The sequence below is a fragment of the Rhea pennata genome, chromosome 3 (assembly GCF_028389875.1).
Source record: "Rhea pennata isolate bPtePen1 chromosome 3, bPtePen1.pri, whole genome shotgun sequence".
Taxonomy (NCBI): Eukaryota; Metazoa; Chordata; class Aves; order Rheiformes; family Rheidae; genus Rhea; species Rhea pennata.
The window spans coordinates 67,917,520-67,943,070 of NC_084665.1; the positions used below are offsets into that span (position 1 = coordinate 67,917,520).

The window sequence follows — 25,551 nt, forward strand, 5'->3', positions numbered from 1 at the left end:
AAAAACAAGTTAATCGGCAAGAGTTGCAGTATGGTATTCATGCCATTGCCTTGACTGCCAATTATTTGAGCACAAGTGCTGATGCCATAAACTAGATGATTTATTCCTTGCACAGTGTATATGCAGCTTGCAGGAGCAGACTCAGCGTGGAGCTGAGACACAGAGCATAAGGATCCTGTGGCAGCTCATGCACAACATTTTATACCTTTTATGAAGGTGTTTGAGTCTCCAAATGAATCTATCCCTTCATCACTGTGAACAGGACAATAACCTGTCCACATTTTGCAGCTCTGGAACTGGAACAGGCAAGGAAATAAGAATAGTCCAGGAGAAAAGCAAGTGCTAGGAGTCCAAGACTGCAGAGCGGGCCTCAGAACATTTGGGACAGTGGATATTGTCCCAAATATGCTCTCATAACAATGCTGGCATGAAGGAGTGCTGTCCCAAGTAAACCTATCCACGAAAGATGGAGTAAGCCAGTCCCGTAAGTCAAGCAAGTACTGGGATATGCAAGTGTTGCCTGGGTAGAGCACCCTGATCTGTTAGTAAGTGCTACCAAATGCTGGCTGAGCAGGTAACCTTGCCAGTCTGGCAGCTGTTCTCACTGTGGGTAAGAAAGGCAAGCAGGTCTCAGGAAGGCAAAGTAGGGAAATTAATCTCAAAAACGAAACAAAAGCAAAGAGTAGAGCTATGCAAATATAAAATATCCTCACCCTTTCGGACACTGAGGTTCAGTAATGTCCTCACATTCTTCTTCAACCCAGCTTGCCTCTCCTTAAAACAAATGAGTGCAATTTATTTTTCAAGACAGTACATTCTTTTCTTGATAAAAGCAAGTTTTTCACTTTATTAAATGCTTCCTTATTCCCTTTCAAGGAAACATGAGCACACACAAGAGAGATTGAAGGGATTCTGAGGGGAGTATTTACCTTTACAGACAGCATGATAATTGACACAGCAATCTTTATTTTCCACACAATCATCTGAACAGGCACAGCGATATTCTGGTCGTCTCTTCTCTCCACACCTGAATTTATTGCAGGTCCATATGCGGGCTACAGACATGAGTACAGAGATTGACACACTTGTGTTAATGCAGAATTTAATTCAATGCAAGTTCTGTCTCAAATGTGTACTCACAGAAAAAAGTATTGAGGTAACTCACATGTATGATATTGTAAACCTTGACATTTTGGGAGACAGAAACACCCAAGGCTAAATAATCCAGACGCATATAATAGAACTATGCGGCATATTGCAATACCACAAAACAGAAAAGGTCAACAGAAAATTTTTTATGGATTTCCCTAAATATCCTTAAATTCAAGTAGGTTTAATCTGGTAACTTAACTGGTAAATACTAGGGTTAAACATTCTCCCCCCCCCCCCCCCCCCCCACTTCCCAAATAATCCCAAAACAAAAACCTAAACTTGAGTCTGAACTTGATATACCTCTGACTTACACTGATGGATTTTACCATTCACCAGCAGGTACTACAACTTAATTTATGATTTCTTAGGCACAGGTATAACTCAGCAGCTACTGAAGCTAACAGGAATCCTAGCAACTTCATCTTCACTGCTTTTTTTTTTTTTTTTTTTGGTAAGAATTTTTTTTCTAAATTATATTGCTTTTTGCTGAACAAAATATTCCAAAACACCATATCATTTGAAGATTCTGTTACCAAGTTGTAAACAGAAGTGAGGATAAGCATGAGCAAATTTGCCTAGTGAGTGAACATCTAAGCAACAGTCTTAAAAGAAATGAGGAAGCCAAACCTACATGTTTGAGTAGAGAACAGTCATTATTCAGTCTTCATACATGCCTAGCAATTAACAATTCCTGCTTAAAAGCATTCAACGGGTTAACAAATAAAAATTAAATTAGCTTCACTTTCAGGCATATTGAATTTGAATAACTCCATAGACATCAGGAGGCCTTTACTTCTAAGAGTGCAGAATCTATGATTCTGTGATTCTAGTTATGTTATTATATGGGAAAACTAGAAACTGATTCTCCACTGACATTAATTCTACTGAACTAAAAACAACTTCACCTAGCAAATGCATACAAATTCTCATTTTTAGTGACAAGACAGACTCTTCCGTTTGTTTTTGAATAATTCTTTAAGCTGAAAAGGAATGACAGAAGTAGAGAGTAAGTCTTGTAAGTATTCCATAAGCAAAAATCTTCATGCAGTTTACAGAACTTTGAATGATAGTCAGTTGAATCAGTTTTTTTTTCTTTTTTTTTTTTTTAAGGAAAAGAACATTGGGATGTTTTGTTTCAGAGTGAGAGAATTATTAGTAAGATTTATAGATAGAAAAAAGGTAAGAAAAAACAGTAAACTAAAAAAAAATACATGATATTAAGCGTTAGGGCAAAACTAGAATAGAGGCCAGTTGAGTTGTTCTTAGCGTTACTACTCCCACTAACATCTTTCCTTGTAAAATTTCTGTGGCACTTTTCGCACCCTTGCCTATTTGACATCCAGTTTCCTGGTAAACCTTGAGATTTTTTTCCTCATTTTCCCCACCATTCTCTATCACTGCAATTTGTTTTGTCAGCCCGTCTCATTCCAAAGGCTAGCATGTGACCTTGCTTCACACTCAAGCAGAGGAGTAACAAGGCACAGGGTCTGAGTAGCTGAGCAGGGAACGACAGCAGCTTTCACAGAGCTGCTCTGTCCTTCCCCTTTTCCACGGGGGTGACGTCTCACAGAAAGCTACAATGTGCGGAATCCACTCCTCTTCCTGGCTGGCCTGAGAATGTGCTCGTTCGTTAGATATTTGATGGTAGGGACAATGCATGCCACTGTTCTCTCACCCCCACACAGAGAAAACAGGAGGCTGGCTGAGACCTGCAGTCAGTTTTCCCTGCTCTTTTCAAGGGACACTGCAGCAACGCATTCCCTCTTGCTCCACAAGAATTATGGGAAAGCCAGAAGCCTGACCAAACCTGTAGGCTATGTAATCCTCTTAAGTGAGGTAAGAGCCTTGTGTGTAGCAACTACTACACCAGAGCCCTGATATTTCACAGGGCTCCACAACACTGCCATTACTGGTGCAACTCCACCTGTGGTTGTGACATAGGGAGCACAAACACGAGGAGACCACTGATATCAGAACCCGTGCACTGCTTAGCCTCCCCCTCTCTTGCACCCTCAGGGAAACACACAGATATTAGGAGATTATGGCCATTTCACCACAACAGTGTTGCATATTCAGAGCTGTCTCATGACACAGAATATATGTGAGTTTGCCTCCACAGTTTTTTCCATCCTTACCTGGTTGTATACATGTTTCCTGGTAATCTAAGCAGCAGTTTCCAAGCTTGACACAATCTCTATCACAACGACAGCTTCCAAATGTCCTTTCAAAACAACGGCCTTTGCAGGTTTTCACTGTAATATTGATAGTGTTAGATGTCAGTGGCCAAGCCTAAATTACTCACTTGTTTGGCATATTGACCAAGATCAACGTAGGGAAAGATACAGGTGGTCATTCCACAGCTTACAGGACAGCTGAGCAAATAATGGTAGCCAAAGAAAAAAATCTTCAAACTAAGAGTTATTTTCTTTTACTAAATGAAAAATATTTGTGTCATATTGAACAAAAGATTCCATTTTAGCAGAAACATGTTTCATTTGTAAAAAAAAAAAAAAAAAAAAAAAAAAAAAAAAAAAAAAAACACTGCAATTCTAGACACCAGCGATTTTATGTTAACTACACTTATGTCTGGGTAGTCTATTTCACCCTGGGTAATCACCAGAAGAAAATAAGGTAAATTCTTGATTCTGTCTTTGGCACTTCTTATTTTCTTAAGAATCTTGAAATGCAAAATATCAGGAAATAAAGGTAATAATGCCAATATGGCAAAACTGTAATAAGATGTGGGGGGGAAAAAATTACTTATTCCAGTGGGAAATTAACAATCTAATCTGGTTTAAAGTAATTGCAGGATTGTTAGTTAAAACAGATTAATTTTGAAATTTTTCTAGGTCTGTAGCTTTTTACATGAAAGAATATCTGAAAGTTTCTTATGTTTCCTAACATTTTACCTGAACAAACTTCTTCATTGAAAAATTGTGTATTTATTTTTCAAGAGCACAAAAAAAAAAAAAACAGATTACAATTCTAACTACTTTAAAAAAAAACTTTTCATAGTTGACTGGAAGAGTTGAAAAGGAACTGTTCCAGGACAACATGAAATAGAAATGGTTCGTTGTTTTTTTTTTTTGTTTGTTTGTTTTAAATAGGGAACTGAAAAAAAGTCAGCCATGCGACATAACCACAACAACAATTGTGATACATGAAAGCTGCCAGACCAGACACTGAGTACCAGGATTAGTTTACCTCTCAAGGGAGTACAGAGCAGCACTGAGTACACCTCAGGATTATTTCTTGGTCTTTTCATTGTATTCTAATTGAAACTATTTCAAGCAGTGCAATAAAGGGCAGCATTCTGCTAATGTTAAAGATAATTTACATCAAGAGGTGAGGGGGAGGAAGGAATTGCTTAATATCTTTATTAAGAGGCACATTAGTTACCATCTTTTGAACAGCTAGGCTTCAGGCCGAATATACATCCTAGGATTGTAGTTAACATGCAGACACAGAGTACCTGTGGGACAGGAAGGAAAACAATCTTAAGTGACATTCTTGAATGGTTTTGCCCTCATTTTATGTATAATTTATAGAATTGTAATGATATTGATTAATACGCAGATAAGGAGATTGATCTCACTGTTCCAACACGCAGTTTTTACTCAATGAAGCAGTTTTGTTTACAATTGATTACTGATATATAGAAATTCAAAAGACTGAAGCCTGTGCACTTTGTTTCTTCATAAGTTTTAAAGCAGAAATATGGTATGTTTCCTCCCCATTAATAAAATTTAAGATGCTTATATTTACATATGCATCGATTTTCTACAAAACTTACACTCATTTCTTCCTCTTGGGTTGTTCTGAAAAGGTGAAGCTAAGTTATGCCATTGGCCACAGACTGCAAACAGAAGCCGCGGCCCTTAAAAAGCAATACCTATAATTTTCTAAGTCAGGAAAACCTTTTCCCACTTCCTAGTATCTAGTTCAGTGTAGGCCTATACAGTGGTAACTGGCTGTGGGATGTCATATTTGACTGACCACAGTGTCTTACACTAACTAGAAACTGTTGCCATATTTATTTTGGATCCTCAGAGCATTAGTTATCAAACAAGTACTATATTGTTCATGGCCAGAAGTTTAGGACCAGATCTAATCTCTACTCAAATATGGGGAAAGATTCCTTCAGAATTTATTAACCATTAGATTTGGCCCATAATACATATACTTTTTGTAAAGAGTTTATCATTTTACCTATGCTGATTAAAGGGAGTCCAGGAAAGTCAACAGTACATTTATATTACGTCCTCTAGTAATCCTTAGAATAGTGATCAAAGTAGTTTAACAAAAGACTGAAAAATAAAACAGTTTAAGAAAGCAATGCACAAGGCCTCCTTATTCAGAAGTATCTGGAGTGGGAAGGACGTGAGGGAACAATGTCATCTTTCTGGTCATTCTTTTCTGGGGAAAAAAAAAAATACTTTCAAATACTTTAATAATCCTTATTTAAATGCCTACACCAAACTCCTCTTTTTTCCCCTCTTCTTCCACCAGAAAAAGCTGCAGAATTAATCTTTCAAGCATAATGTATGAATTATGTACTGTGATGGGGCTAAAAAGACCAAAAAAACAAAAACCAAAAAACTATCACATTTTAAAATGCAACTAATTATTTTTCAAGTCTCAGTTTTAAGACTATGAGCACTCTGAGTGAATAAAAGCTGTGATTTAAAAATAAAAAAAAAAAAAAACAAAATTCACTATATAGTTTTGTTAACTAAACAGTTACAGACAGTAAGAAAGTAACTTCTGGAAGGTGTAGCATAGCAGTACATGCATACATGATGTCCAAATGATCATAAATCATATTAATCAAAATTAAAGAGACAGTAAGAAAGTAACTTCTGGAAGGCATTATTTAATGCAATGTCTGGCAGAGAAAATAATTAGTTTTGAATTCAAATCTATCTTTGAATTAACAGAGTAGAAGGAAAAGGAAAAAAGAAGAAAAATGGCATTAGCAATACATCTAGAGACTTCCCTTCCACCATAACTGATAGAAAGTAGGAAGTCTCCACTGATTCACCAGTTCAAAACAACAATTGCAGGCCTGCTTCAGCTGTTTTAAACAGAATGCTAGCATATGTAGTATCAGCAAGATTTTCTGTTAGGTAAGTATCAAAATAATATAGCCTTCTAGGTAAGTCACTGTAGACCTATGAAATCTTCCTTATAAAACATTACCTAGGTATATGTAGAACTAGGTAGGTAGCATGTCAGAACATTTCAAAGCCCAGCAACATCACTGGAAAGGACAAAACCTGTTATTCTATTTTTCATTTACATGCTATTATTTGGAAATTAGAAACCAATTCACTTATTTAAGAAGTCATCCTGGGCATGTTTGATTTCAGAGTGATAGTATGTTGCCCCTCTACTGCCAAGAGGCCATGTTACTATGCACAAAGGGTAGAATGTCTTCTGACATATGCCACAGCAATCTGAGAAAGAAACAGCTTCTCTAACCAGAAAAGCTTTATTCCTATTTTTTAGAAATCAGCTACATGACCTATGTCATTTTTGCTACCTAAGGCATTCTTTAACAGGAGCACATTTCAGTCCCACTGAGCAGGCTTGTTATTAACATTCCTTTAAGGAGCTTCAGTGGTAGATATTGCATGTTTAAAAACTACAAAATTAAACATGGTATCAAATCCAAGTAAAAATAAAATTAAAGTAACACCCATTCCAACATAGCAATATTGATTGTAATATCTCCCAGCCAAAACTAGCAAAATTCACTGAAGTTCTCACGAAACTGTAGTTTTATACTGTGCTCCAAATTTTCACTTCTAAGTATAATCAATTTCAACAAACAAAAAACCATAAAAAGATTATATTTACCATGGCATACAAACCTTTGTGGATAGGAAATATTAAAACATGGTAATGCTACTCATGAACTAGCACAACTCATGTTTCCTGCAAGCAACACTCTGGAAATTTCACAGCATCACAAACCACAGCATTCTACAAATGCTATGCCTCTTTACTGTAAGCCAGTTCTGCTCTTAAATTTTACATGCACATGAAAAAGAATATGGACCTGGTACATTATGTTCATCTATACTAAATTAAGATCTGGGAACTTATATTGACACATCATATTGGATAGCCTTTGCTTTTTTAAACATTAGTCATATTAGCTTAAATTATAGTCTTAATATTTAGACACAAAATACTAAAGCTCTTTGATTTTTTTTTCTTCAGAGCTTAGCAGAGAAGCTACCCAAAGATGGTAACTTAGAAGTAAGGCAGTTGACCACATCCAGGGACAAACAGCTCTGGTCTAGTCATCTATGTAGCTACTATGCTATTAGTGAATCTAAGCAATTGCATCTTAGTGTTTTAAGGCTTTATCCTGAGCCTAAAATACTTTATTCATCTGCATGTTACCCACACAATGGCATAAATATTCTGCCGGAATTCAGTGGAAAGGCTCCAAGATAGCCAGCTTTGCAGACTACAACAAATGTTCAAAGCTGGCTTGAACAAGATAGGCAGAGCCAACCTATGGTACAGCTATCGCAACCCAACCCTCAATATGCACTGATTTACTTTGTTTTTCATCATATGAGACCTTGTTGCAGCAGGTGGGTTACTATTACTTGAACTACTTTGCATGCTGCTGGCTTAGGTTAATGATGCTGCAGTCTGCTGTGTAAAAATTACTCTTTTTTTTTTTTTTTTTTAAAAAAAAAAGAGAGACAAGTAGCTGCACAGTGTCACAGTGTCTTGTTAGCGAGCCTTAATCCTTATGTTGCAAACACCAGACTCCAATCCTCAACCTACCAAACTAATGCCTGCCCTGGGAGTTCAATTTGTTTCTTTCCTTACTTTCGCCTATTCTCTCTCTCAAAATCTTTCCCCTCCAAGAAGGAGGGCACTAAAAAGATGTGGTTACGAAAAATCTAAAAATCCAATAAAACATCAGAAGGCAAATACAATTAAAGAACCTTGCTATACACAGAGGTAACACAAAAACTTGTCATGCTCTGCAACTTGAGAGACTAGTAGGACAAAATGTCACATTTAGTTTTAATATAAGTATTTGAGAAGAGATTTTAAACTAACTTATTACTCAGTGTAAAGAAAATGTCCTGTTTTGTTTTAATTTTTTTTTTTTTTTTTTTTTAAAAAGGAAGTTTGTTTTGGAATCAAGTAACATTGTCGTCTAGGGACAAATCTCTGTCCCATCACTGCTTCCTTTACGTGGGAGGAAGCAATAAAAGCATTGCCTTGTAAACATTATAGTGGTTGGGAATAGGTGGTTGAGCGTCTGGAAAACTGTAATCCTGAAAACATTTCAAAAGGCTTTTTATTTTGAGCTTGACAAATGGCAATATGATACTATGGTTAGACAGCAGAATCATTTCCGTCACTCATCCCTACAGAAATAAAGTCAAAGGGTTTCAGTAGTGATTTCAGTGAGACAGTGGAAGGTCAAAGAGAAGGCAAGTCTGCATATCATATATATGAGATGCCAGAGATTGATCAACCGTACAAGAAGTCTTAGTGACTACACAGAAATCTCTCAGCCTTCTTTCCCTGGGGAACAGTTACTAACACCAATAAAAACTGTTTTTAAATAGGGATGTTTTATTCACAGCAGTTTTATTCACAAATTGGAGGATACTTGATCAAGTTTGAAATAAGGTGGATAATTCGTCTACACTGGTACAGCTAGTTAGCAAAAAGAGGCACTGAAATAGATGTGCCACATTCTTCTTCAATTACTCATCTCTTCTTCAGCATATTTGATGTTCTCCAGGGATGTCCTTCTGTTAGTCCATATTCAGTGTCTACAGCCCATGGGAGAGGCTGATTGTCCCGAATCACTTTAAGTGATTGAGTCCTTTGAGGTGACTGAATTATCTTTAAGTCAGTGTAAACTTTGAGTTTACAGCCAAAACCTCTTTTGAGCTAAAAAAGAAACAAGTTTTAACAAATGTAGGGAGATTATTGTTCTATTTCTCAAAGACACATGCAGCTCTACTTTTACTGTTTATGTTGAATGTTCTTGAGACTGTTACTAAATACTATCGCTCCTTACCATCATTCAAAGGACAGGAATGCTTTAAGGTACCTCAAGTCATTGGAAGAAATTATAAAAAAAACCCTTTAAGGACCAGTAAATGTTCATTCAGTGGGGTATTATCAGCAGAAGACGACGTCATACTATAACTCTCTAAATACCCTTCAAAACTATTCAGGAGTCTGATTTTGGCAAGATGAAGACAAAAAGATAAAACAGAGTCCGCAGCTGTCAAGCTAAAAATTTAAAGTACTTGAGAGATTCCTGCATAATATGTTTTCAGTGGCAGTGACATATGAATACATGGTAAAAAGCAGTATTACGCCAAGTCAAAACTGTTGTCCAAACAAGCTGCACTTGACCCATGAATAAAAGCAGGAGTGGGGAAAAAAAAATATACAGCCTTAAGCAATTTTCACAATCCTACCCCCCAAAAAACATTTTCAAGAATAAGCTTAAAGCTCTAATTAATATTATTGTCATAGATGTCATAAAAGGAACAGTTTAAGAAGGGCTTCTACAGGGTACAGATAATATCAAATACAGCAAACAAATCCACATTCATTTTCCCATGCTGATGCTATTGCTACTACCACCATTACATGGATATTAAACTGAGCAGGGAAGATACAGTGATTTTAAAGGTCAAAAAAAGAATACCTGTAAAACACTACAGGACTATAAGGAATGCCAAAAATGCACAGATTCACTAAGGGAAGAAACAAAGGACAGAAAGTATTAAAGCCAATCGCTATAACTCTTCACTAAGCTCACTGACACCTGATCACAGGAATACCTTTCACCCTGACTCCTTTGGCTGTCTTTACAACCTAAAGGCCAGGCTGGCAAAGAGGCCATTATTTACCTCTGTATTATTTGAACATAGTCCCTCAAAAGAGAAGGAAGACTATGGAAATTCATTGCTTCACAACATTAAAATAGTTAATTTTAGACAGAAAGGGACTCAAGAACATAGCATAATGGAAATGGGAGATTCTGATCATTGATTTTGTAACAGCTGTAACAGTTTCACATTTTGTAGTCCTAAGAACAGTAAGCATAAAAAATAAAGCCCACAAGACCGTAACAACACAAACTTGTTTGCCCAAATACTACTGCACATTAACAGGCATCTGTTAGACCATCTTCTATCTGTCATTACACAGCAGAACTGGGAAAAGATTCACACTCACCTGTTTTTCTTCAGTAAGGTAACCACCTTATGTTTTCTCATTAAATTCTTTCTCTCCTTAGCTATCTTATTTACTCAGTGATAAATGGTTAAATAGTGTTCCATACGGTAAAAAAAAAAAGTTTTAGCAAGAGTCCTTATTTCTGTAGTATTCCACAACACCCCAGTTACTGTAAGATCTACAGAAGATCTACAGTTGTGGTAGAAGTAAAGAAAAGTTTTAAACCAGCTGTCCTGTGCAACTTCTATGGAGTTCCCCCTCTCCGTTTTTTTTTTTTTTTTTCAGTGAAGAAAGTATATTTTTATACTTTTTTGATAGCTTTCCTGTATTATTTTCAAAATACCACTCCAGTGCTGATCATTATGAAATAGCTTCTGTGAAAACAGTATGTAGTAATGTTTGATTGAAATGGGACACTACTGTGATATACTGTATTGCTAAGTTTTATCAAAAAAAAAAAAACATTCTTTAAAACAAATATTTATCCCATTCTCATAGGGGTGAGCCAGTGAAGTTTGATAATATATTAACTTCTAATGACAACTCCAAGATAAGAAACTCTTCAATTCTCCCATATTTTCAAAACCTTTGAGTTTGCTCCTCTCCTTTTCAGGCAACAGCAGAAGTGTGCTTCCATGGGTAGTCAAAACAGAACAGTTCACTCCTTGTGTAATTCTACTGATATTAGTGAAAGGATGCCAAAGAAAAAAAATTGAACAGCAGAACTTGAAAGCAAGCCATGCATAATTTTTTCTATCTTTGATCTTGTCTGAAATCTAACAGTTTTAATACAGTAATTGAGTTGTTCTGAATTCAATTTAGATAGTAATTATCTGTATGGAAAAATCTATTTAAGCTATAAATGTGTCCCTTGTTATTCTAGTAACCAAAAGCCTTCGAGAACTGCATGGAAGTGATACCAGGGCCAGGAGCACACCCCCTTCATAGAGCTTGGCTTTCTGTGCTCAAGGCCAGCTCTCTGATGTCAGTGCAGCTGTTTGAGGGCAGTGTTTGGGAAACCTCAACCAGCCTTGAAGACAACTCAGAAGAAAAAAAAAAAAAAAAAAAAGAAGAAGAAGAAAAAGAAAATCTGTAAAAAGCCTCATCAGGGGCTTCCCCCATCTTTGCCTGAGCTGTATCTCAGCCACATTCATTTTGTCCACATACCACGCTGCCCTGACTCATGCTCAACTTCCTGCACCTGCCTCATCACCTACAGACTTTCCCTAGCAATCTGGACTCAGCTACACATAGCTAGTGCCCCCAGACCTGCTCTGCTCACCTTGCACAGTGTGAGACTGTCCTTGCCAGCGAGGCCACTGCTTCTGCCTGCCTTCTTGCCAAGCTTGGCTACAGGTTTACCTTTCCTTTCAGCACAGCCTGCCCTTGGCTGTTCCCTGACAGGTAGCTAAACACTGTTACTGAAAAATGAAAGAGAGTGAAGACACTGCGCCAGGGATTTGGTCTCTGGAACACTCAAGCAAGACATTTGAGCCTGCAGGCACCAGTCACCAGTTTGTATCCCAATGGGCCAAAAAAAGGGCTGAGCTGAGCATGTGACAGTATAATTCACCTGAAAATAACTGAAACTTAAAAGGCCTCAGTACAATATGGAGAGTTCTGTTTTGTTTTTTAAAAAAAACAAAAAACAACACACACACCCCCAAACCGCCAGCTAGCGGTGCTGACAGAAATACGCAAGTCATGCATCTGGATGTACTTAAGTCTATTCTAAGCTTTGTTTCCTTGACTACAATGACTGTACAAAGCATTCATATACTGCCCTCAAAGGTGTGACTGAATCCACCAAGACAGTTTAAAAATCCTCTAGCTCAACTACATAGGAGAATACATTGTAGCCTGTGCTAAACTCCACACTCTGGTCTACCTTGATAGCAATGCCTGAGCTGATTTTTCAGCTGGGTAGTTTAAGTATGCTCAGAAGGGTTGCAATCACATCTTTGATTGCAATATAGCCATACCCAAAGTAAGGTTGTCTATGGCCACACAGGAACTGTAACACTTTAAGAGATGAACCTACTCTGCAGTAAAAATTAAAAATTTCAGAGTAGAAATATATGCATCAACTATCCTTATTCTGCCTAGGTAAAGATTTTTTTAATATATACAGACAATATAAATTAATATAGACAAACCTTAAACCCTGCAAATGTTTCTTTGGATACTATTTTCATTTTACATCAGCTCCTGTCATCAAGGATAGGTTATTCTAAAGTTAAAAAAAAAAAAAGGCAAGTAGAGAAAGAATAGGAGTCAAGCTTTCAGGGTTAAAAAGCTAAGAAGTATTTAGCTATTCTGCTGTAATGGAGCAAGATAATTTGTCTTCAATACCCAACATAAGGGTATTTGTCTGAAAAATTGCTGGTTTACAGTTCCCTGTATAAAAAGGAAATATTTGCAAAGCTTTCCCTGAAAAGAAAGATAACTGAAGAGCAACATTAAAAGAAGTTACTGATTTTAAAAGTGTACAAAAACTGAGGGAGGGTTTTAAGAGAATAAATTGGGAAACATCCTAGGCACTTACTATTGTGAAAAAGAAGAGAGAGAGAAAATAAAACATTAATTGGATGCATTCAAGCAATATCAATAGCAAAATGCAAACAGAAAACTTCAAATATCAACACTGTTTTCACCATTAATCTTCAGACTTCAATAGAAAACTATTATTGGAGCTAAAAAGTCATAATGTTAATGAAAGAGGCAATATATTTTACTGTAAACTACCCTTGATTCCAAGTATTGAAATGGACTTTTCTCCAAATAGGAAAATACCACAGACTGGCCAAGAACTGCTTTAATATTTCTGAACAGACAGTATTTCAAAGCCATCCACCATATCCTGGATGTTAACAGGTGATTTGAGTTACAGCCATTCCCTTATTGTCATTTTTACCCTTTATTTTGCCAGAGGATGTGAATTTCCCCCCCCCCCCCCCCAAAAAAAAAGACACACACACACACGTCAACCACTAACTTTATTGTTAAGCTGTGCAGTGTCTTGGAACACAAGGGAAGAAAAAAAAATAAGGAAAAAAACTCAAGAAATGTCCTATCAAGTTCAATCCAACACTCACAGGAGCAAGCAGTTTTAGAGAAGACTCATACAAGGGATGTGGGAAGGGGATAAGGCAAGATACACGAAACTAAACAGTACAAAAAGGTTGGAGTGCAGTAATTTTCTGAGGACCTCAAAGAACCACCAAAGGCAGGGCTGAAGACTACAGGTCTCCCAACCTCAGTTACAGCAGAGGTAATTGGAAGAACACGATTTTCAAATCAGTTGGAGTCAGTGCTGAAGAACTGGCGTAGTCATAAAAATGCCTTAACCAGAGTTCACTGAAGTCAGTAAACACATTCCCAATGGCAGGCTTGGGGTTCAAACACTTTCCTGTCACCATCTTCTGTCTCCTCACATGAGTTACATTAATTCCTAAGTTTGTATGGTGAACACAAAGGTGAAATCCATGAATTTGGAGTTGGTTTTCTGTGCAGTGTGTTCCTCAGAATCAAAACTCTATTGCAGCCACACAGCAGCAATAGCAGAAGACAAGTTCATCCAGTGATCATATGCCTCTCGGGAGCCTGAAGCCTCAGAGCCTGTTGCTTCTCAACAAATCCAATGCATTTTACACCTACTCTCTCACTAACAGCTCCCCATCTTTCCTTCTCCAACAGGAGATGTAGAAGATTAAATAAGACATTGGCCCCAAAAATCTTTCCCAGCCTGAACAAGCACTACTGCCTCAGTCACTCCTCAGAGGTCAAGAGCTCCAGCCCCCTACCACCTTAGCAGCCCCATGCTGAACTCACTCCAGTTTATCAGCTTCTTTCTTGTACTGGGGGAAGGACAGCAAACAGCCACTGTATTCCCAATGAGGTCTAACAAGTGCTGAACACAGAGAAACAAGAACTTCTACTAGCCTACATCCAGACTGGCAAATTAGTATTCTGTTAATCTTCCCTACTAGATGAAAAGACCACTGATAACAGTACAGAGGTCATCTGCTCCCAAGAACTGCCACCTTTACCAAGGCACCTACACTGGCTTCAGCTGGCCAATGATTAAAAGGTTTCGCCCCATCAACTGCCTACATCTAATCTAGACATCAATAAATATCCAAAAGGAACAGTAGCCAAGCTACAGAAGCTCAGCCACATATCCTGTATTGCTTCTCACTGCACCTGCATTGGTTTGTAATCAGTCATTTAAAATAATAATAATAATAAAAACAGCAAGCTGTGTTTTGTAGTGTGTGTGGTTTTCTGGAAGTATATCCCAAGAGTTGTACTGTCTTAATTTGATAAGTAAAATTGTTTAAGTTCTGGTTAAAGTTCCATCTACTCTCTCTGTGAATTGCTAAAGGCAAGGTAACAGAAGAAAATTTTGGAACACTTATGTTTAGTATATGCATAAGACACTAATATAAGAAAAAGTGAAATAGCCTTAATAAAAGCTACAAAAAATGAAAAAAAAACTTGTTTAGTACAAACATTGTCAGAAGGTTTTAAATCTTACAATTTACTATCTTAACATACTCTGAAATGCTTGACTAGATCTTTAGAAAGGACTAGCACACTTTCAATGTTCAAGAAGCCTGCAGTTTATCCGGAATATTTGAAAAGTTGTAAGACTAAGAAGCTTTTCTAAGGAAAGTGTCAGTTTAAACAAGTTTTCCATTTATGCAAAAGATTAGTGTTAAAATGAGTTTTGTTACTCCCCTCCACACACATCCTTAGAACTTGGGCATTAAATGCACTTAACTTTCCATTTAGTTGAAATAAAATAAAATAAAAAACAGACCTAAAAGCAGTGCCAGAGAGTAATCTGCAAATTGGAATAGAAAACTTCAAACCTAAGTAAGAATTACACTGCTCTTCAGCAGCAGCAGGCTGTTCCATTAGGCCAAGGTAGTGGGGTGAGGCTAGAGACTACAGACAACTACCACACTGGATTTGGATGGACAAAGGTAAGCGTGGAAAAAATGGAAAGACAATAAGTAAAAATGTGTATGGAAATTATATAAATGGATAAAATAATCATCATCTCACAGCTACTTAAAGCTGGATATTTTCATACAACTGCCTTACGAAACCCCCAAGGGTTAACAAGTCCTTTAGGCCTATGCTATAATTCAGAGAATACATTCCTCTCTGTACAGCTACAACAGAAGGGCAACACACACGTTAGGAAAGCCTATAGCTAAATTATGATTAAATCTGCCACTGTAAGACCTGCTAAGACTGGAGGTTACTCTATACCACTTCCTTATCTACCCACATCCTCCCTTAACTAACATATATTCAGTTAAGAATAGCTAAATACTGCCATATAAAACAAAGTAACTTCTGGAACAACCATCAAAACCCATGCGGAGATTCTACATGGCTCATCCTTGTGTACACAGCAACTCTGCAATTCTGTAATGGGGCAAGATAGTCTCATGGATAGAAAACACTAACACACATGTGTTCATAAAATCTACCAACTTTATGGATGTCTTGCATATAGATTTGAATGAAATGCACTCACAATTTTTACAAGAAGTTCAACAGAACTTACCTGAAAATAAATTTTCCTATCTACCCAAACAGAGAAGTAACAGTGCATGCAACTAGAGTAAATGCAGGCAAAGCAATTTCAGCTGTGTCTCATTTGAGCAATGTCACTTTCACTGTTTCTCACAGCAGTCTGGAATGCCAAGCAGGTAAATTGACTCACTTCTTACTTACCTCTACATTGGAATATCATCAGTGCATTATAAATAAATTGGTTTGCAGAAAAGGAAGAACTTGCATTTCTAACTCCAGCTTTCCACTCTTATGACATAATATGACATTCAGGTTAAAAATACATTCTTGTTTTTATTCAATCCAAAATCACCTGTTTTTTGAAAGCCTTTCAAGTTCTCTAAATATGCTGAATTATCAGTGTCTGCAGGAGCAGCAAACAATTGTGTACAGTTGCTCATATGTAGAACTTCAATTATTTCTGTATAGATGACAGGCAGTTCATCTTAAAATTTTAATTCAGTACAGGATGAAGTTTTGCAAATTCTGAAGGGAAAACTGTAAGTTGGAGAATAAAGCCTTAATTCAGAAGAGCATTTACATATGTGCAAGAGTTAACTTGTGCTTAACTCCAGTTTTACAGTAGCTATGTTGGCTAAATAGCAAATCATATTGTTGCATTAGAGCCTAAAAGCTTAAAGTAAAGTACCAGCAACTTAGGTTTATAACAATAGTATTCCACTATAACTAGATGTTCTAAAACCTGGAGAGGTGGGCTGTTTTCACCACCACAGCTTTCTGGCAAGCACTAGTCAGTCACTATGGCTTTTATGGGTCAAGATGACCTCCCCAGAAGACAGCAAAGTACAGAAAGCAGCTACAACCTATAACCTTTATTTTTCACAGAGAACTTTTTCAATTAGCATAGTTGCCAAAATAACTGCTATATTAGAGACCTTTAGGTTTATTTTTCTTATGATACAGTCTTGAAAAATTTGCAAATGCAACTTACAATCTGTGTGTCAGAAAGTATGATCAATATGGAGTTAGTATGATTGGATTTACCTTTAGTTTTATAATCTGCTTACTGCTGCAAATGAACTGTAAGTTTGGAAAGGTATCTCAACTCTTAAGCTTTAATGCTTCTGAAGAGTACTGATCATAGATAAGTGTAAGCAATAAAATATGCTGTAGTTCCACAGAAACTACCCTCCAAAAATGCTGGAATTCTTTGCCTTTGTTAATGATTTTAGCCTCACAGTTGCTGTCTGGAAGGTCTTATTTTCACATCTATACAAGGAGGATAATTATAACACAGCTAAAACTGGAAACTGACCTACCTGCTAACAACGGCTTTGGACATTGGGCCCTCCAAATCAGCCTGAAAGTGCCTCCAGTGCAGGATTTGGAGAAAAGCTTTCAATCCATAGTATGTTTCAAGTTCAGGCAAAAGGAAGCATCTGTACTTCCTCTGCCCTTTGGACTCTTTAATTCTTGTTTTTTTGGCCACATTTTCCCACTTCAATCTGTTTGTTCTTCCCTGCTTTGTTCCCTGTGCCAAACAGCTAAAACTATATTAGGAAGAAAGGATAATCACTAATATTTCAAAAGATTCAAGGAAATTCAAACCCAAGTATTGTCAATAGGTTAAAATAACCAACTAAGAAGACTAGGAATTCCCCCTTCCTCTCAGATAGATAGCTCTTTATAGCAATAAAATAAAGAAGTAACAAAAAGGTAAGTGCTATGCCTTGGACTCAAATTAAGTTCTAATGCAGAAAGGGTAAAACTTTGTTCCAGCACAGCCAGCATCACTCATGGCATTCCGAGGAGCCCATGGTGCTGAAAATTGCATCCTTCTCCAGACGCTACAACTACCTTGTTTACAAGCCTGGTTCAGGGTCGTCCATCAGCAACACCCATTGCCTGGCCCAGGCCAGCCATAGGGTCACCTGCTCACCAGGGCTTAGGAACAGAGTGAAGTTACAAGTTTTCTAACTCTTGTCTCAGACCTCTTTAACTACAAAAAGCAGACACCGCGGTCTCACCTCGAAACCGCAGGTACGGGGACTCGCGAACGGCCTTGGGAGGCCCCGCGGCGCTAAGCCCCCGGCCGCGGCACACGGCAGGGCGACCCCCGCCCGAGGCGCCGCCGCCCGCCAGGCCCAACGCCTGCCCGCCGCGGGCTCCCGCCTCACTGCCCCCCCGCCCTGGCGCGCCCCGGCGGCGCCGCCCGCCTCCCCCACCCCTCGCGGGGAGCCGTTAACAGCCCCCGCCCTGGAGAGCCGTTAACGGCCGCCGCGAGCTGCGCCGCGAGCTGCGCTGCGCCGCTCCCCTCCCCGCCCGCGCGGCGGACCCCTCCGGCCAGGCTGGGCGGGCGGGCGGCCCTTACCAGCGAGAGCACTTTATAGGTGTTGGGGTCTTTGCCGCTCGGAGCTGCTTTGTCCGGCTCCTCAGCCACCTCCAGGGCGGGCAGCATGGGCACGGCGGCAGCCTGCTGCTCGCCGTCGGCCGCCCCCGTCCCGCCGAGGCCGTGCTCGTGGCTGTTCCCCGTCGGGGGCTTCTCGCCGTTGCCCTGCATGACTCCCCGCAGCTCTGCCCTCTGGCTGCGGCGGCCGCCGGCATTAATAGGGCGGCGGAGCGCGGCGCGGCCCCGCCTCCCCGCCCGGTAGCGCGGGCGGCGGCGGCGGCGGCCCCGCTCCGGCTCGGGCACCCCGCGAGGCGCGACCCGGCGTGGAGGCCGCGCGCGGCACCGGGCGCAGCTCCCCCTTCCCACCCCGCAGACATGGGCCGCGTGGTCACGAGTGGGGTTTCCATGCACCTATATACGCTTGCATGTCGTGTACACCTCGTGGCTCACACCCTGCACTCGCACATATATATATATATATATAAAGCTATTTCCAGTTGAAAGACTAGATGCATCCAAAGCCGTCACACCTAGCCATGACATAAGGCTGCTCCAAAATAGAGGCTGGAGGAGGGTGGCGGGTGCTGTTTACGAGGGCGAGCAGCGACGGTTTCCTCTCCGTGCAAAGGGCAGCCCTCTCACCCCGGCGAGCTTCCCAGAACCGGGCCCTGCCCGCGGCCCCCGCGCCAGGCGAGGCCCCGCCGCAGGTGTGCTGGGGGTCGGGAGGCACCGCGCCGTGTGGGAGCTGCTGCCCCGTCCTGCCCGCCAAAGCAGCACCCCTAACCCTGAGCATAGCTTTACAGTTCGAGCCTTTTTTTTTTTTTTTTTTTTTTTGGCTGGTATTTTTTTTTCCTGCTGCTCTTATTTGCAGCATCAACAGGCTGATAATAATCTCTTTCTCTGCCAGTTTTAGCTAACCTTAATTTCTTTCCAGTCAAGATTTTCCCTCTAGTTTGCCTACCCACTTTGAAGCTGGCAGTGGTTTCTGCACCCGCTGTTATTTCCATGGGAATTCCCATTGCTGGTGGGCAGGTTCTGCTAATGACCACTGAACTACTTTGGAGGCCAACTCCTTCATTCGTTTTCCTCTGAGGCAACTTTAGGTTAACTGTTTCAAGTCCAGGTCATGTTCAGGAAGATATTACAGCATTAGAGTGAACCAGACTTTATATTTAGGTATCCTTCTCTGTGTTGCATTTAGACAGACGCTGAACTATCCATGTTTTTTGCTTCTTCCTGCCGAGCTGATTCTCACCAAATTCAGCCCTACTATTTGATAAGCAAGAGTCACACTGCTAATTTTATTTTGAGACCCTTTTTGCCACCAGGGAAGGCCAGCTGGTTCCAAATTTATAGGTATGACTGTTATTGTCAGATATACATCTACTGTGAGCCTACCTCATGCTTGCCAACTCCAGGAAATGTAGTATTCTTCATTTCTATGAGAGACATGCAAGTGTTTAGTAACACCAATAACTGCAAAATCTGTTTATGCTGAAAATTGCTAAAAATAACGGTTAAGCTATTATTTCTTGTGTGGTGATGATTTTGATTTTCTAGGGCTTGAGGAGTCCACAGCAGATTTATATTAATGGTCATTGTAGTTAGAAAAGAATGTCAGTTGCATAGCTTCTGGAGAAATACATACTTTCTGAAAAATGGAGAGCAATGGTAAAATGAAAATTTCCTTGGGAAATGATCTTGAGCAATGGCAAAATGTTATTGCTCTGTTTTATATTTCAGCTGAGTCTCATACTGAAATAGCCATTAGAATTTTCCAATTTAAAAAAAAATAAACATTTTGCATTTACACAACTACTGGTCTGTAGTGCTACTGTAGGTAATAGCCTATTCAGAGTTACTGCAGAACTGACTGCATACACCTGTCACTATCTTCTGAGGCACAACTCGGATCTAATAAAAATTTGTAAGTTAAACAAAATACACAGAAAATATTCATGAACACCCTCAGTTTTATCCTTCTTTTTGGATCTTTTTGGATCAGCTAAGGTGCTTCAGGCTAAACATGGAAATTAATTAACGTAGTTAACCTAACAGTAGAAGTAACGTAGCTTCATTTCATCTCATTGACATGGTGTCAAGGGTACTGTAGGTAATAGTAGAATGGAAAGCCAAAAACAGCTAAGTTTTGAAACTGAAAAAATCATGTGCTAACTTTTGAATGCTGGGAGAAGAGGCTAAACACTTCAAATCTGAAACCTTCATAAATCTACCATTTGCCTAATCTCCCCGGGGAGAGGTTTGGGAAATATTAGTCAATGCAATTTTAATCCATCTATGACAAAAGAGGTAATTGTGTAATTAATTGGTTATGACGATTTCTAAGATTATACATCCAAATTCCAAGTAACTGGCCAGAGCCTTTTCAACGGAAACTGAAAAAGGAGCAAAGACTTCTGTCAGCCACGTAGCTGCTGCTCTGCAAGCTTTGACTGAAGCAAGTTACTGAAAAAAAAAAAAAAAAAAAAAAAAAGTAAAGGGAGAAAAACATCACAAATGGCTTTGTGTTGTAAACACAACCTTGTCTGGAAAGGGATGTAATGGGAGCCATTAGACATTCTTAGTTTTAGTTTGTTATTCGGCCATTAGCTGCAACAAGGAAGACAAAGGAAGTTGTGCAGCAAGAGATAAAAAACATAATGACTGAGATGCAGTGCTGCCTCTCAGTTTTTGTGACACTTATCATTTGAATGTTTTTACCTTGATAAAATAATAATAATTGTTCAGCAAGATTGGAACAAATATTAACTCCGGCCTAGTGATGAAGGGTGTAAACTATACCTCAAGGCACTAGTGGACTCTCCATTCACCTGAGCATGGAGACCCTTGCTGCTGCCTCAGGAAGGAGATTTAGGTTGGAGACAGAAGAGTGCCATCATGTGACATGTAACCAGCCCCAGTCAGGCTGGATCTTTACCGTTAAACTGCAGCATAAAGCTTTTCCCAGCGGCTGGTGGTTGTGGCAACTATTTATTGTTGCATTGTCTCTAGTCCTCAGCAAAATTTCTGCAACCATAAAAAAAAAAAAAAGACTGGAATCTTAAAACTGAAAGCCAGAGCTTCATGTTAAAGGACATTGCTGCTCGGTTTAATGCTCTGCTCTCAGCCTAAAGAGAGCTAATGATTTTTTTGTTTCTCAGCTTTGTTTGCCTGTTGCATCATTCATGCTAATGAAATGCTTCAAGAGGATCCAAACTGTTAAAAGTGGTATCTCTGCCTCAGTCGAGTGAGACAAAACGAAATTGTCTGAGCTAAACTCACCTCAGGAAGTCATCCCCTCACCCTCATAATCTAAGGGAAGAGAAAAGAGATGGAGAACATGGTAACAGTCTTCCAATATACCACAAAGGGAATCAGCAGTTCTCCTTATCCAAGCTAGATAAAACGAGAATTAATGGGGATATAGTCTGGTAGCAGAGATTTAGATTAGACATGAGTACAAAGTAATACAGAGAGTGAAGCAATGAAATAGATTCCCTAAAAAAGTCGCAGAATCTCCATCACAGGAATCTCCATTGATTGAGAATGATTTAAACCACTTCTTCCAGCCTCAGAAAAATGAAAAAGACAAGAAGACATTGTGATGTCCCTTCCAGGCTATCTTTTGTGTCAAACAATGCTACGATAATTGGTGAGTTTTCACTGTTAATTTCATTCTTCATTACAGTACCACCATTTTGTACCAAATAGGTTTTCACATTTTACATTTCATTACCAAGCAAAAAACTTGTTGTTATATGCCTAATTTCTATTGTTTTCCTTTGGATTCCAACCTTCGTGCCAAATTATGTTTAACAACAGAAAATATTTTTGACTAGTTATGAAAACGTGTTGCCGTCGCAACAATACCCAGAGTTAGGGTGAGGTCAGGAGCCCGCAACCCCGCCCGCCCCTGGGCCACACCACACTGACTCCCTAGGGAGGATGCGGCAAATGGCCTTTATTGCGTCGTTACAATTCTTTATATACGCGCTCGCACTGTCTTTTCCTGTCTTAGCCCTGCCTCGTCGGGACGTCACATCCCGTGATCTTCCGCAGCGCCCCGTGTCGCCTACCACAAAAACGCTTCACAAAATAATTTAAGGAAGATGTCTGACATTCCATCTCTGGTATTCCAGATTGCCATTTTAAATGTTCTAGTTGGGGTAAAAGGGATCCTTGTTTAACATGTTGTCCACAGCATTTTTAAGCCAAGACTTTCTTTTTGCCTACTTGAGCAACAGTATTCCAAAAGTATTGTTCTCCCAAGAGCTAGAAGATGTTCAGGACCAACAGTACAATTTCCTCACAGAGGTGAAACCAGAGATAAAGAAACAGACTAAATTCTAAGCATACTTCGTGTTGCAGTCTCAATCTAGCATCAATGTTTGGCTCCCAAAAAGGAAACCTATATCAATAATTTATTTTGGCAAAGACACCTACTCAGACAATAATTTCCACTACTCCTTTCACTAAAATCTCTCCCTGTTCAAAAACTTTCACAGCCTCAAACCACCAACTGAACTTTGATCTTACAAGACAGACCATTTGCATGCACTCATAAAAAAAATCCTCACCCCACCCAAAAACCCACACGTGCCATAACAAGACGAATACATGTTGTCCAAATATGCATCATTTTGCTGAACCTTGCACACCTACAAGGGATCATGGATCTGTTCACAGACTACCCCAGCTGGTACCAGAATTCTGGCAGAGGAGAACATGATGAGATCACCAGAAAAAAGAAAGCTTTTTCCCAGAGGCATATCTGAAATAGAGTGCTTTATTGTGTCTGGCAGTAGTCGCTAAGATGAAGTCAGAAATCTCATGGCATTTATGGGTGCTTTGAACAGTATGGAGTGAACTGCATTTGTCAGAATTGTATCTGTGAAACCTGCATTCATGGAATTTCAGATAGTGCATAGCTGAGCAAAGATCCAAAACACAAGGACAAGATAAAGTTCCAAGATTCACTTTGCAAGATTCAGATTCTGATCTTTTATCTCTTTGTCAAGCAAAACACTTAGAAAAACTTAGTCTTTCATAACTGCTTTTTTTTCAGAGTCTGTTAATCTTACTCTATAAATGTCCCTCTTTTTGGTAAGTACATAAAGAAAATTGCTTTTGCAAAGTATTACCCACTTTTTTGGCAGTTTTACTTATCTTCAGGAAAAATATAGTTTAAGGATAATATTGTCATCTCCTAATCTTTCCTGAATTGTTGTAGAATGCCACAATCCTGCTTGTTTTCAGTTGCACATGGTTTATTGCACATTCACTATGACAGTTGTTGTTAGACTACTGGCAACAATACAAGCAAACTCTGAAAAGCATTTATTTTAACAACTGCAGGAACACCTGCTTTACAGTAATTGCCTTTTCTGGAAGCTATATAAAAGTGCATTTATCTGATTTCAGACAAACTGGTTAGACCCCTTTAAGCTATAAAATCCTGACCCAATGACAATATGTTGGCAGTATTTGTTGGAAAGTACCAATTAGCACCTAATAAAATACTTAGGAGAGATGTTTGAATACTCTAATGATACTAAAGGAAACAATCATTATATGACAATGACACTGTTATATCTCTCTAGTAAACACAGTTCTAATATCTAATCTCCCAACCATAGCTCAGATGTCTGCATAAGCAAGCCTGTTATGGCAAGGAATTTACTTGCACCTACACTGGAAAAATTACTGAGGTAATTAAATCATGTATCTTCCAGACAAACAGTTATTCAAAAGTTAAGTTGCAAATTACCTTTGAGTCAGGAATGCTGCTGGTCCACACCTTTGTAAGCCAAGTGAAATCTGAACATCAATCTGAAACTCATGCCACAGTTTGGAGCTAGAGTTCAATGAAGTGCAATGCCAAAAAAAAAAAAAAAAAAAAAAAAAAAAGACCCCAGAAGTCCTATAACCAGCCTTATCAAGGTCTTTTTTTTTCTGTATTTATTGTCATGAAGAAAAAAAAGAAGAAGAAAAAAGAAAGAAATGTAGGTCAGGGTAATCTGAGAAAGCCCTATGGCCTGTGCAGCAGCATTACCATTCAGATGCTGCTTTTCTCTACAGACCTCCACAGTACAATCACTGGCATTCTTAACCTTTTTACTGGAAGCAAATGCACGTAATGCTGGAATTCTTCACTGCTGGAAGAACATCTATTTCATATGGACATATTCAAATGTCATCAAAACAAGATTCTGGAAAAAGACTTTGTTTTCAGAAAGTTACCAGAATGATGATTTAAGACTGACTGCTTCAAATGATCATGAAATGAACATGTTTGTTTCTTCCACTGTTTGCAGAGACCACAAATGCTCCAGGAACTTGGTGCAATGTTAAGTAAACATCTGGTATTATAAAATCATACTACTCAATAAAATCCACACAAATAATTAAAATACTATGTGCAGGGATAATGAGAAATGTTCCATTTGTACTTTTCAGAAAAAAAAATGGCAAAGGTAAAAGACAGGAGTTTAAAAACTTTATAAACACGATGTTAAGACCAGTTGGAAAACTGAAGAAATATAGCTCAAAGATACCCAGAGGGGAATGGGTGGAAAGTAGCAACCTGGGAGGAAAGAGAGGGGAGGTTATATCACTGCTTTTTAATACTTCAGTTGCTGTTTCTCATTCATCTGAATTTCAGGAATGTATATAGAAGCATTATAAGTTTAGGAAATTATCATATTGAATAGAAGAAAACCCCCAGAAAAATATTTTTTTGTTTAGAGCAAATTTCTCTTCCATAATGGGACAGCCATAAAGCCATTGCTGTAGGATTTCTGTGCTTCAGAATAACAACAACAAGAACAAATATTCGATGCTTCTGGAGTGTTAACCATCACAGCCTTATTTGGATATCTATCTGGCTTTGTAATTCTGGCATGTCTGTGCATAAGCGCTTCTGAAAGCTTAAGCACTGTTTAACAGCAATATCTGTATAATTACCATGAAATTTGCAGCTGTCTAGTAACCTCTAAATAGGCTGACTAGAATCATGTTTATCTCAGGAAGGTATAACCTTTTCTGATGCAAAAAATGATCTAATATTAGGATCTTATGTGTTCCTACTGTCAGGAATAAATGCCTGTCATTACACTGTCATGTCAGTATATGCCTGAGGTCCACTCTGATGCAAATGTCCTGCTTATCTTTTGCTGATTTCAGGTGCACAGTGGGGGTTCGGTCTTTGTTCAAACTTA

General features: G+C 38.9%; 1 protein-coding gene across 1 annotated transcript in view; it reads right to left on the minus strand.

Moving 5' to 3' along the window:
- Window positions 1–18,513, minus strand: part of ENPP1 (ectonucleotide pyrophosphatase/phosphodiesterase 1) — a 59,972-nt gene extending 41,459 nt beyond the window's left edge. The window contains exons 1-5 of the mRNA XM_062572530.1: window positions 18,317–18,513; window positions 4,552–4,624; window positions 3,288–3,404; window positions 930–1,055; window positions 714–774 (exon numbers count right to left, since the gene is read on the minus strand). Of these exons, the coding sequence (XP_062428514.1) occupies window positions 714–774; window positions 930–1,055; window positions 3,288–3,404; window positions 4,552–4,624; window positions 18,317–18,505 (566 nt within the window). The 5' untranslated portion in view covers window positions 18,506–18,513. The remainder of the gene's footprint in view (window positions 1–713; window positions 775–929; window positions 1,056–3,287; window positions 3,405–4,551; window positions 4,625–18,316) is intronic.
- Window positions 18,514–25,551: the final 7,038 nt, after the last annotated feature.